The 13,084-nt window shown below is 38.7% G+C and overlaps 1 protein-coding gene across 10 annotated transcripts in view; it reads right to left on the bottom strand.

Moving 5' to 3' along the window:
• The window catches only part of synrg (synergin, gamma), a 42,028-nt gene extending 31,769 nt beyond the window's left edge, over positions 1-10,259 (bottom strand). For all 10 annotated transcript variants that reach the window (XM_063493978.1, XM_063493982.1, XM_063493980.1 and 7 more), the window contains exons 1-4: positions 10,179-10,259; positions 5,086-5,126; positions 2,162-2,298; positions 1,590-1,717 (exon numbers count right to left, since the gene is read on the bottom strand). In XM_063493978.1, coding sequence (XP_063350048.1) covers positions 1,590-1,717; positions 2,162-2,298; positions 5,086-5,126; positions 10,179-10,213 — 341 coding nt within the window. In that variant the 5' untranslated portion in view covers positions 10,214-10,259. The remainder of the gene's footprint in view (positions 1-1,589; positions 1,718-2,161; positions 2,299-5,085; positions 5,127-10,178) is intronic.
• Positions 10,260-13,084: the final 2,825 nt, after the last annotated feature.

The following is a 13,084-nucleotide window of genomic DNA, read 5'->3' as shown; positions in this document are numbered from 1 at the left end:
ACGTTGGCCCAACCAGTTATAAGGTTTAGGGGGTAATAATTTTTTCACACATGGCCATGGAGGTCTGGATTTTTTAATAAACACCCTCATTTAGATACTGCATTTTGTGTTTACGTGGATGATCTTTATATTTAAATTTGTTTGATGATCTGAAACATTTAAGTATCCAAAAAAACAAAAACAAAAAAAAAAAGGGAAATCAGGAAGGGGGCAACCGCTTTTTGACACGACTATAAATAAAATTGAATTGAAAATGAATTTATTTGAATGTATAAAGATGAAGCCAACATGCAGATTTTTATTTGGTATTAACATGTTAATATCCTGTATTATGTATTTATTTTAGTGAGACAAGATTATTTGCATGGTTTGACTGCTGCTCCCCCCTGGTTGCCCTCCTCCTCTCTCTACTACTCTCTTGTTTCATATTCTTCTTCTCCTTCACACGCTCACATGCACTAATCAGCACTACATACAGTACAGCTGAGGCAGCTGGGAATGTCATCAGCTTTCCAGGTGTTTGGACAAATTTAAACTGTGCCCTGATGGCCTTTAATACAAAGTTCATCAACTGATTACAATTCATCATGACGGGTACATGAATCTGTGAACCAAATGTCATGGCAGTCCAACCAAGAGTTTTTGTGACATTTCATTTAAAACCACAAATGTCAACTTGTCAACGGGACCATCTAGGTTATTAGGACTCATCCACTGAGGACCAACAGTGACCGCACAATCTACAGTTTGGGGCTAAAATAGTACTTGTGAGACATAAAACAAGGATTCACTTGGTTCCTTTAAATGTAATGTGCAGACATCGCATTTGAAGATGCACCAATCACTGAAGTGTACAGTCACACAAATCTAAACATTTAGAAATCAAAAAATAAATAAGTAAACTAAAGTGCAGGGCAAAGTGTGGTTTCCTTTGCAGTGCTCACAGAAGCATTTAGACACTTTACTCCAGTAAAATAAGCAACAACACATGATTAAAACACTCCAAGCAATTCAAGCAACCCATATAAATGTATGCAAGTATAATGACTTAACTTTATGTATCAAAAATAAAAGTACTTATTCTGTACAGTTAAATTATGTTCAAGGGAGATTATTGAGCCCTAGATTATTTTGTCCACTTTACGAATAATCTACAGCACAGCACCCATACTCTTTAAGATGTTTGGAGTGCTGCTGTGCTGTGAGAAGATGTTGAAGAAGTCCATTTTTCAAGAGCTCTAAAAATCACCTAGCTTTATGTTGTCAGCTTTTTGATAATGAATTTTCCAGCTAATCCAAGAGGCTTTACAGGGTTAGTGGGTTTGGGGGATTATACGTCCTAAAAAGTAGCAGAATGCTCTCAGCCTGTAAACTCAGATCTTTCAGTGTATTTGGAAGAAAAATTACCTAATTTGGACACTAAGGCTCTATTAAAAAGTATGACAAGTTACCAGAAACTGAAGTTGACAGAAAATTCGAATGTGTTAAAGGGAAGTCTATTTTCCACTGCACTGTTTTTTAAGCTGGCTGCTTACTTAAACTTGATCTACACAAAGAGGAACTATAATGGAGGTGTAAAGATGTCTTACTGGTGCTCTTCAGCCATCTGTTTCTGCATGTCAGCCGTGTACTGGGGTCCTGCTGGTCTCATACCCATGAACTGTGGCTGACCCAAGAACTGCATCCCAGGGGTCTGCATCCCAATCGCCATTCCACCCTGTTAGACCCCCACCCCCCCAAAAAAAACATGCAACAAACTATTTAGCATTCCTGCTCCGCTCGCGTGATTATCAAATGCTTTAACCAAGGGAAAGCAAAATGTTAATGTATTAAAGTCTTGTTAAACATCACCAGGCAACAATAAATTCCTGTTAATGTGCTGGTGTTTAAAACTGTTTGTGGAGAGATTAACGTGGAAGCAAATGAGTTCAAGAGGAGCTCTAAATCCAGCCTTCCACATGAGTGAAATCAGTTAAATCAATACAGCAGTGTTTCACTACTATGTATGCACCAAATGCAGCAAAATTAGCACGTTCACTCAAAATACTACAAGAGAATAAATAAATAAATAAATCCTCAGGGAAATATTAATCTGACCCCGCCCCCCAAAAAACACATACAAACACAGAATCAAGCACAACATATAAGAAATAGCGCTGACCTGCATAGGGATGGCACCTGGGGGCATCTGGCCTCCAAAGTTCATTCCCATCATGCCCTGCATGTTAGGCTGCATGACAGGAACCATGGGGAAGCCCTGCTGTTGCTGCTGCTGCTGTTGCTGCATGGGTACCATGCCTGCAGAAACACACAAACTCTGTTATCACATACTGTAGACATGGTTAAAATATTCTATATGTAACATGTTTATTATGCTTTACTGAATTTATTGAGTTTCTTTTACTCTTTTATTGTATTACATTCAAATCTTTACATTGCATTTTTTCCTGGTACCATACCGAGATGCTGTTTTGTATTTATTTTAATGGTTTTATTAACTGATAGCCTTGATTCTTACTCAGTGTGATTCATGTGAAGTTGATTTGGCTACTTTTTTTGATTCACAGGTCTTGTAAAGTCCATTTTTACAAGCCTTCTAGTAGTTTTTCTTCGTATTACTCTCTTGCCAACAGAGAATCTTCACCAGCTGATTGCACTGACAGTTTTACTACCCGGAGCAAGGCCTGTAAGACCAGAGAAGCTACATAGAAAACAGTAGATTTGGAGGTCTTCCCGCGATCATCATGGGGAATGTGAGACATCTGCAAAATAATATGGAGTCTGATTTATTGAGCTCTTCATTTTTTTTTTTATTTTTTTTTTTTTTATCTGAGCTCCTTATTTAGTGTAATTTTTTAATAATACAACTGAGTGCTTGGATTTATTGGCTGCTGAAACACGGTAACTTCCCAACTTTTGGTATAAATAAAGTTCTTTGTTTCTTTATAATAATTTATTACAAGTTTAATAAGTTAATCTGTTTTTTCTTATTAATGTTTTCTTCTCGTTTTATATTCAGGTTTTTACAGGGGATTCTTCTGTGTTTTTAAAAAATGTACTTTTTGAGCTCATTCATTTTTCTTCCATTTAACTGAGCTCCTTTCCTTTGTGTAAATTTTTCCTTATTGAGCTCATTTTGGTCATGTTTTATTTTATTAAGCTACACTGTTATAGGCTGCGTTTAATGTTTTTACTGCTATAATGAAGAATTTACAAACTATTGGCGTAAATAAAATGTATTTACTTACTTATCTTAGTTTAAGTTATCAAGAAAAAGAAAAAACAAAAGCCTCCAGAGGCTGGTCATAATTCAGTATTGCAAATCCATTACCATTTCTTCCGACAGCTGGAAAAAGACACAGGCTTTGCAACAGCCAAATCTGTTTCTCTGGTGACTACTGTGACAACTTGGAGCAAAACAAGAGGATTGGGGAAAGAAAAATTGGAAAAGTGTGTGTTTATTTTCAGAGACGCCACGTAAGCTGACAACCAGAGCTGAGCAGCCAGCTCCGACTGGAGCCTCCAGATGATTCACCGTGTTAGGGCTCAACTGGGCTGTGTAAATGGCTTGTCTGGGAGACTGTGCACATTCTAATTTGTTGGACTAAAATGACATTGCTAACAGGAGCATATAATGACCCCTAAGAGACGCTCGTCCCACCAGTGCATGCGTGGTTTATCTGGAGGCGTTACTGCAAAGCCAACAGTCTGAGTAGGACGAGCAGCCACAGCTAAATGATGGTACATCTGAGACCTGCGTTGCTCAGTGCTGAGCATTGTAACAAAGATATGAGCTGCAATGTGCCGAATCCTCACTGATCCTCATATGCCCAAGAACTGCAAGGACCAATAACTAAAAGGAAAGGACGAAAACAATCAAAGTTAACGTCAAAGGCCAACCTATCTCCCCTACTAGGCTGTCCTCCCATGTTCCTTTTAGCTCTAAAGAGGGGCGTGCTTGCGGTATTTTCCTCATCATTCCTCTTATTTCATTTTGCATTTTTGTTTACTTAATATACAGTAAAATTAAACATAACAGACCACAAATTAATCTCCTAGGGTCAGACTGCCAGCATGTAGTTCCACTGTAATGTCCTGGGGGAACTCAGGGAAGACATTCACTGCACTGTAGTGCAGCACAGTTAAAATCCATGTACTGTTCAACTCACACTAACCAAGTTTTCTCTCACAACCCAGATTTGGCTTCACCCTCTTCCCCAAATGAAAGCTGAAGGCTTGATGTTTGATACAGGGGAGCAAATCAAGCACACAAAGTTCAATCAACAGAGCAAGCACTCCGAACCAAGGTTGCTCGATTAGAGCAACAATCATAATCACAACTATTATGGTCAATACTGTAGTTTAAACATGAATTTACTGAACTTAATAACATGTTGGGAGTGGATTTATGTTCTAAAATGCGTCATAGTGCTGAAAGTGGACCAGGTGACAGACCCTGAGCAATCCAGGGTTTCTCTTCATCTCTTTTCATATATGGATCTTGGTAAAGAGAAGCTCTGTTTTAGTCAACTAAGGAGCAAAAACTACAAACTGTAAAGGAAAGGAGTGCATTTGAATTATAGCACAATAAAAAAACATAAACAGCTCTATAGAGAAAGTGGATGAAATTATTTTGTTTTGTAATCATAACTTAAATTTAAGTTTAATTCAGTTCCTAGCCTTTTTCAGAAGAGTACAAGGCTGCCAAAGAAGGCGACACTGAAGAGGAGATGAGCCAAACTTTTTAAAGTTATTTACAGAGCCGAGAAACTTTCGATCACATCTTGTGTGACTGATCACATCGAGCGAAGAGTGACTCTTATTGTGCTCGTACTTTATTTGTTAGGAAACCAGTATTTCAATATCCACTTTATTTAAAATGAAGATTTCTAGTAACATTTGTCAAAATAAACAATGTTTTCATTCTAAAGTGCAATATCCTGACAGTTTGCTTCAAAAAGCAATATTCTATGATCCCATTCAAATTCACACAAAACACATTTGTGTGCCATCTCCTCAGCTGAATATGTTTACACAAACAGTTTGGAGGGAAAGAGCGGTAATATTCACTGCAAAATGACTCACCTTGCGGCGGTCCCAAGCCTCCTCCAACAGGATACATAAAACTAAAGAAATAAAGAAGAAAAACACAGATTATGAGATTCAAACTGAGGCTAAAGTTAAAAACAGCCTTCATTTATGTGGCCTTTTCATTCCCCAGTCCCCTGCTGAACATTTATAGCAGCAGATGACTCTTGTTGTCACTTAGCTGCAACAATACCCTTTAAAATCAACAGCCATTATAATAACACAACTGACGTGAAAGAGATAAGTGAAATTAGATGTGACGCCATGTTTGCTTGACAATAAATGAGATTGAGAGGCTGTGAGTCGTACAAATCAGTCCATTTGTTCAGTTTCACGTGGTCCTTCAGTTTGATTTTATTCCATTTTATACTGATCTCATTTGAGATGACAAAACAGAACCAAAAATATAAAAAAGTAAGACTGCGAGCTCCTCAAAACAACTTGAAAATGCCTTCCTTCTTGCGTCAAATCTGAATCCTGTTGCTGTAATTCTTCAGATGACAGTAACACGCTCCTGTAAGCCAACAGGTAAAATTAAACACGGATGCGATAAAAGTGTGTTGCTGATGACAGTGACATCAACAAGCAGACGCAGTTTTGTTCTACAGCCTCGAAGCAGCTGAGGCTTATTCACAAAGAACCCCTCAGATCCTTTGAAGCAACGTTCACGCCAGATAAACAGGAGGGTAGATGGCTGGGCGAGTTTCTGCAGGCGACTTGGACTCTTGTCGCTGTGCTGAGAAACAGGCCTTTAAGAAATAATCAGAGGAAGTCTCTCTACGAGTCGGCCAAGTCTCTCCCTCGCCGGAGCCAACCCACACAGGCCTTCGGCTATTTGTCAAATAACTTACTACAACTCACAGACTGGAAGCGTTGATGCAGAAACAAACAGAAGACGGAGCCAGCCGGGCCTCTGCTTCCAACGATTCCCAGTTTAATGTGATCATCACTATTGCCGTCATTGACAATATAATACTGATAACTTTAGAACTGAGACAACTGTGCTGACAGAAGGGAAGCAGAGAGATCACTGTCAGAGAAAGCAGGCCTGGCTCATAATGCAGGCTTGTAAACACGACGACTGCAACTATTCTTTATCGATTAATCCTGTCAGTTATTCGTTATTATCGTTATTCACCGAGTCATTACGATTTCCAAATATCTTCATTCACTAGCACTGTCTAACCAGCCGGAGAACCCTCATATTTCCTTGTATCTGAAACACAATTAGTAACTAGCCAGCAAACCCAGTGGAGCATTTAGCAGCTTAAGAACCACATATTTCCCTCGGGAGCTGGCAGAGAGCAAACCATATATATTCATCAGGTGGTGCTACATGTCCGCTGGAGTTATAGGTTTTCTCCAACACAAAACGGGCCTCTGGGGAGGGAGTACGCACACAGACACAACTGGAGTCCCTGTTACCTTAGTTAAGGTCTATGAATTTTCCTCGTGTTTCTGTCCATGTAAAAAACACAAGTTGTTTTTGTTTGAGTAATTTAAATCCCACTTTAGAAAACTGGTCAATTACAATCGTTGAAATTTTGAGTTTTCCCAATGCAAAAGGAACTCTGAAGTGTCCAATATGATAACATGGAAATGTTGTGTCTGCACGGGCTTACTTCAAAGAGCCAAAGTTATCTGTTATTTTAAGGGTTAAAGGTAATTTTTGTAATTACCCTCTGCAGAATTTACCTAAGGCTTTCTCTACCAGCGGGCACCGTTTTGCCAGTGGGTGTGTGGGTTAGCCGTTTCTCCAAGAGGTTTTGCCTTTTGCAGGCTTCCATTGTTAAAATGGATGTGCTCTTAATAACTTGCCTGCTTAAACAAAAGGTTCAACTGAATCACTGTGCCATCTTGTGTTACCAAATGGTAGTACATGAAATTACAGCCATGCTGTAGCTCAACTTCAACATAGTACTGTACATTTATGTTTTGGGACATAGTCACAACAGCTCTTTCTTCAAGTCCTCCTGAGTCTGTCACATTTAATTCACACTAATGTGAATTTATGGGCACTCTTGGTGCTGATGAGTGGTCCTCTTTCCTCTGCTCATCTAAAAACATTTAAACTAAAAGCAAGAAGCTGTTTTTTCCCCCTCACAGGATACTGTTGTAATATGACAAGTACCGGAGGGTTTCAGATTCTCGCATCTGCTCACTGGAAGATTTGCAGCTTAAAAAGCTTTTTGAGCACGACGGCACTACTGTCTGCCATCCTTCAGCAAATCAGAGGTCATGGCCGAGTGGATTAACATAGAGGGAGATAAGCGGCGACAGCAGCTGTGGACACCAGGCAGGCCTGAGCCTTGTAAAAGGTCTGGATTCGTCCAATAGCTACCATCAAACTGCTTTGAATGCTTGGGGACAAAAGCCACAGTTTCAGAGTTTCAGCCAGAGTCGTTACTGTTAAAATTATTTGCTCTCATAGAGGAATAGAGAGCAAACTTAAAATCATTCCTATAAAAAGGAAATGCTTACTTTTAATGGACCTGCCACTTCAGCTACATAAAGATCTAAAGTATATACTTACAAACAACTGATTATTTAGGGCTTTGTTATTTACCCAAAAAACACATGCTAGAAATTCTCAATTTTCTGCCTTCCAAATGCACTTTTTCCTCATTCGCTGCTAATGTTGTTGCTTACATAGATGCTATTATGTAGGAAAAAGTTGCCATGGCTAGAGCCAATGAATCTATCGGACGGCTGTTATTAGCTGTCTGAAGCTATTTACCGATAAGTAAAAATGGAAGGAAAAAAATACAGAGATGGGAAAAAAAAAAACCCTTCAACCAGTGTTATGACTGATGATGTTAAACACAATCAGCTGATCTGAGAAGAATCGTGCAGAGCATGGATAAATACTGTAAAAAACAAACAAACAAAAAAAAATACACATAACCAATGTTTCTCATTTTTTTTAAAAAAGCATCAGAATTTTAAATAATCAAATATCTGTACTGGTATTGATCTTGTTATCAAGGCACCACTAAATTATGACACTTCATAAGTCCCCTGATTCATTATGCAATGAATGGAAAGTTTCAAAAAAATGCAAAACATTTGCTGGTTCTCAGATGAAAGGATTTGATTGTTTTCTCAGTCACTGAATGAAATGCATTTGCTTTTTGGTCTGTTTATTAATCAAAACAAGAAAAAACTTGCTTTAAGTGAAAAACTGAGGTAAGTAGGACTAATACATCAGCCAACTGATTGACATTTGGCTGATATATTAGCCAACAGATCCGCCACTGAACTCAGAAAATGTTATCTTATTTACTGATTTATCAGTTGTATTGATTTTAATATCATTATTTGTATTTCAGAGCTGAAAGCCCTTTTTTAAAAAAAACTTTAGATATCCATGTATAATGAAGATTTCTTTGTTTTCTTGACATAACAGAGGGAATAAACAGAGCAGGAAAAATGTCATTGGTATCGGCCCAGAATTTTACAACTAATGCATCACTAAAAGTAACCCAAAGCACTCTGAAAAGCAAGCACTAATCATTTTCTCTCTCATATACAGGAACATCTTGAGTTGTCCAGTTTGGAAACAAATTTAGACAGGCTTGAACATGTGCAGAGGAGGGATAGTGGATAAAAAAGACAAAGGATGTTGAATATGGAGCTGCCAGGCAGGTGGAAATGAAAAAGACCTCAGAGGATGTTCATGAATGTAGTGAAGAAGGACATGTAGAGGGTTGGTGTGTCAGAAGAGAAGGGTAGAGTGAGAGTGAGATCAAGGTTAGTGATCTGCTGTGGCAATCCCTAAAGGGAGCAGCTGAGAGAAGAAGAAATATTCTAAATAGCGGCGTAAAAAGTATGGTTTCTGCACAGGATATCATCTGACATTCATAAAGTATCTAATCACATGCCCTGTTGAAAACAGAGGATCTGCATGGAGCCTACAAACTACAAAAGGTTGCTGGAATTCTCAAACAGGCTTCACCTCCAGGCTTTGCACTTTAGTATTCAGGTACATTTTACTTTTATCATACCCATGTTGTCATTTCTTGCAGCTACTCAAAGTTTCTAAGATTGTTTTTTACCAAATGGGACCACTGATTATAAAAGAGTCACACTGCACCATGGAAGTAGATACTTTTAAAAAAAGAGTTCCAAAGTCAAAGTTAAGCATGGCCCATCTCATAAATGACACATTTTTTGAATATATAAATATAGCCCAAATCTACCAGAGTATACAGTAGAGGCTTTACCAGCCGCAGTGAAAGAATGGCACAGACAGTCTTGAGGGCTTTGGTTTCACCTGTCAGATCAGTATCACCTGGCTAGCCTTGTAGCCAGAGTATATTTATTATTCAGGGTGCTGGAGCTCGTGTTATGAAAAAATCATGAGGCTGGCCTTTTCATCTCCTCTGCAGACCATCATCACACTGCTTTAATAAGACACCTGAACATCTCCTCACCATTTACAGCTACTTACTGGAATATGCATGTGTGACAGGGCTGATTATGTAATTCAGCAGAGAGTTATTAGAGCAATCTGACTCCTGAAGATGGGCTTAGAGTCTCTGCTGCTTGGTGTGTTACAGGGACAAAAACTTAACTAAATCAACCCCTTCCCCACAAATCTTCACGTCCTAATGCTTTATCTTCCTAAATAGCCAACACCATACTAAATCCCCAATAACAGAAAACATAATACTGAGAAAGTGTAAATATCTGTCCCTACCAGCCATCCACAGGCCTGCCTAGCAATGCTACAAGAGATTCATCTAGCAAGTATCGCGTTATATCACCAGAAACCGACAGCAATGGACACTATGACTGCCACAGAATAACTTAAGCGTGAAATCTGTTAATATGACCACACCGTGGAGTTAGTCTGGTCCACTCTAAACATGGACAGGTAAAGCCAGAAGGAGCCAGCTAACGTTAGCTGTGGCACCTGACCACCAGCCATCTCATCTCATCTCCCTGCTCCGACAAACTAAGCCAGCCTTTATCGCGATATTTGAGGGCGTCCTCGTGGCTAAATGTGAAGCCCCGCGACTGTCGGGAGTGAATGTTTCACGCACAAATTACTTCCCCTGAAATGAGTCAGTTTAAAATGGCTAAAATACCTGCCACCTCCCCCAGATCCTGGCCGCAGCGCCATCTTGATAACAGCAGTCACTAAGAGGAAGACGACGTCATCACTTAGGAGTGTGCTGTGGGACGTTCGGTGCCCTGAGTTCAGTCTGCCAGGCACACCTGCCGGCTCATAGCAGGGCTAATCTTTTTGTTTTGTTTGCTTAATCCAGTTCCACATATATATTTTACCTTTAACCTTAAGTCTTCATATTCCACAATTTGTTTCCACCAGTGAAATTTCAACTTTTTTTTTCGGTAGTAATATCTTGGAGCTACTTCTAATATGGGGAAATTATATTGTCTTGCAACTAGCTATGCCCATTAGCCTTATTATAACTCCTGGTGTGTGTGTGTGTGTGTGTACAGAGAGACAGCCAAGTTCGTAATGGATATAAGGAAGTTTTTTCAAAAAAAACCCAAAAACCAGGAGCCACATTCAGGTAAAAAAAAAGTCTAAGATCAAATGATCCGTCAATCAAGAATAATGTTGGATCAGTGTTTCAATATTTATATCTTTTATTAGATGTGCATGTGGTTTGGTTATTTGCCTTTTGATTGAAAGTACACTGAGAGAGGACTTTATTATTAGTGATCTTAATAGTATTTTTTTTTTCATATTAATGTATTTTTTTCGTCTAATTGAATACAATCTATTTGTGTATGATTGTCAGTCCAAAGAGGGAGATAGGTAAGAGGGGAACGTGAGTAGAAAGTACAAGGTGAGGAAGAACCAGGTAAGAAAACAGACAGGGAATAGTGACAGGCAAAACAGAAACTGTTAAACTGACAAAGAAATAAAACCTAATTTTACTCACACAATCTGGAAGTTGTGTTCTCCCTATATTAAAGCTGCTATACAGAATCTGCAACATAAAACTGGGTTGAAACATTTTTTTGACCCTCTTTAACAACATTCCAACATAACATTATCATTGATTGGGGAGATTAAAATTAATGATATATTTTTATGTGGTTCAGCCACAACTCTGCTAAAACCTCAGCCAATAATAGGTAGGCCAATTTTTGGACCATCTAGTTGTCTGTATGACTGCTGTAGTGCACCACATTTGTGCACTATCAGAAAGTGCCAAAAAGAGCCCTGGTGGAGTAGCTTGTTTCAGAGATTCTGTACAGCAGCTTTAAATGTTTTCTAAAAGCACACTATGAGCATCATTCATTATTCTCCCCCAGTAATTAAGGTTAGATATGTATTTTTTTTTTATTTTATTTATTCCAATCCATTCTTCTTTTGCAGTAGTAGTCTATTGTAGCATTTAAATAACCTTTATCAGATTTGACGGTTTTGTTACAGACTTTTCAAAAAAGTGTTTTGCTTTTCTTTCACAAATGTGGGAATTAAATTGTGTTAAAATGAGGACCCAGGCACAGAGAGACTTGATGAATTTAAGAATCTTATGATTTAATAAAGAAATTTGCAGACTTGCGCAGAGATGGTAAAATTATGATGACTGATAACGCAGACAAAGACAACAGACGACGAGGACAGGGAGGAACAGGGGTTTAAATGCACCAAGGAGACAGTCAGAGAGAACTCAGGACAACTGGAGACATTTAAGGATGCAAGGACTGACAGAGACAGGGAAGAAGTGTCATCGTGACAAGTAAAGTTTATCTTGCCTGGCTGGGCAGCTCTCTGGGTGCTCAGCACCCCCAAAGCTCTGATCCTAGAATCGCCCCTGTTGGCATATTTGTGTATGCTTAAAAAAACAAAAAAGACGACTTTGTGATGGTCAAAACGAACGGAGCGGAAGGCCGACCTGCGAGGTTTGATGCAGGGCAACAAATTCCCACGTTTAGTATTGGTCGCTGCAATACAAACTTTCTGCCAGCAGGTGTCAGTGTGTAGCTTTGTCGAGGTTTTGTTAAGGCGAGAACCTGAACGTGCAAAGGCACATAAACGAAACCTGTCATACAGAAACAAACCTGTGAACTGGTGGAAAGTTGTGATCATTAAACTGCATGTTGGAGGAAAATACTTCAACTTTAATACCTGCAATCTCTAAAGCTCAAAAATTACAAAAATAAAGTTCATATTCCAGATCTCAGATTTTATTAAAAACGAGAAAGTAGTCACGTGTGCAAATATGATCCTGTGCCAGTTAGCTGCACGTGATTCTTTATCTGTGGTACAGTTTAGTAGGACAGGTCTACCTTACTTATTCTTATCACCCACGAAGGCTGTGTCTGATTTTCCGAGTAAGAGCGAGCTCGGGCCAACACGAGCTACCAAAATCTTTGTTGTAGCAAAGCTGCCCATAGGTGAGGGGAGGTGACAGCAGCCTCTGTTTTTATGGAGGTGCCTGGCCCAAATATTTTTTGAGATTATCAGCAAGCACTGTATAATTTTTTAGATATAAATTTGAGCGTTTTTTCATTTCTTTTTTTTGGATTATCTTACGGTCTACACCTCACATAGCCCTTAGTTACTGTAAGTAATTTGTTCAATTACAGTAAAGTACTGTAGCTTGTAATTTTACAGCCTGTCTAATCTATAAAAACAAATTATAGCAGTGTTACGTATTAGCTTTACAGTATCATAGCATCATACTCAGTTTAGTGTTCCTACTTTGTTCTGGTTGTTTTACCTTTTTTCTTAATTTTTGTTTATGATATTAAAATCTAACTGCATGTACTCTGAATTAAATTTTGTATCTTTCTCTCAAATTACACTGTAAACATGTACAGCTTGCTGCTAAGACATTTATTGTATGCATCTGTTTTCACAAATTATTGTACATAACTGTACAAAATTCCCAATTTTTCTACATCAGCTTGCTACATTGTTTTCATATGTGTCATCAGGTGACTATCTCAGATACCATCGAGATGTTGAATAATTATGATTGCCTGTTATGATTCACCCAAAGACCCGCAT

The sequence above is a fragment of the Pelmatolapia mariae genome, linkage group LG14 (genome assembly GCF_036321145.2).
Source record: "Pelmatolapia mariae isolate MD_Pm_ZW linkage group LG14, Pm_UMD_F_2, whole genome shotgun sequence".
Classification (NCBI taxonomy): Eukaryota; Metazoa; Chordata; class Actinopteri; order Cichliformes; family Cichlidae; genus Pelmatolapia; species Pelmatolapia mariae.
This window is presented reverse-complemented; position numbering and strand designations above follow the sequence as displayed.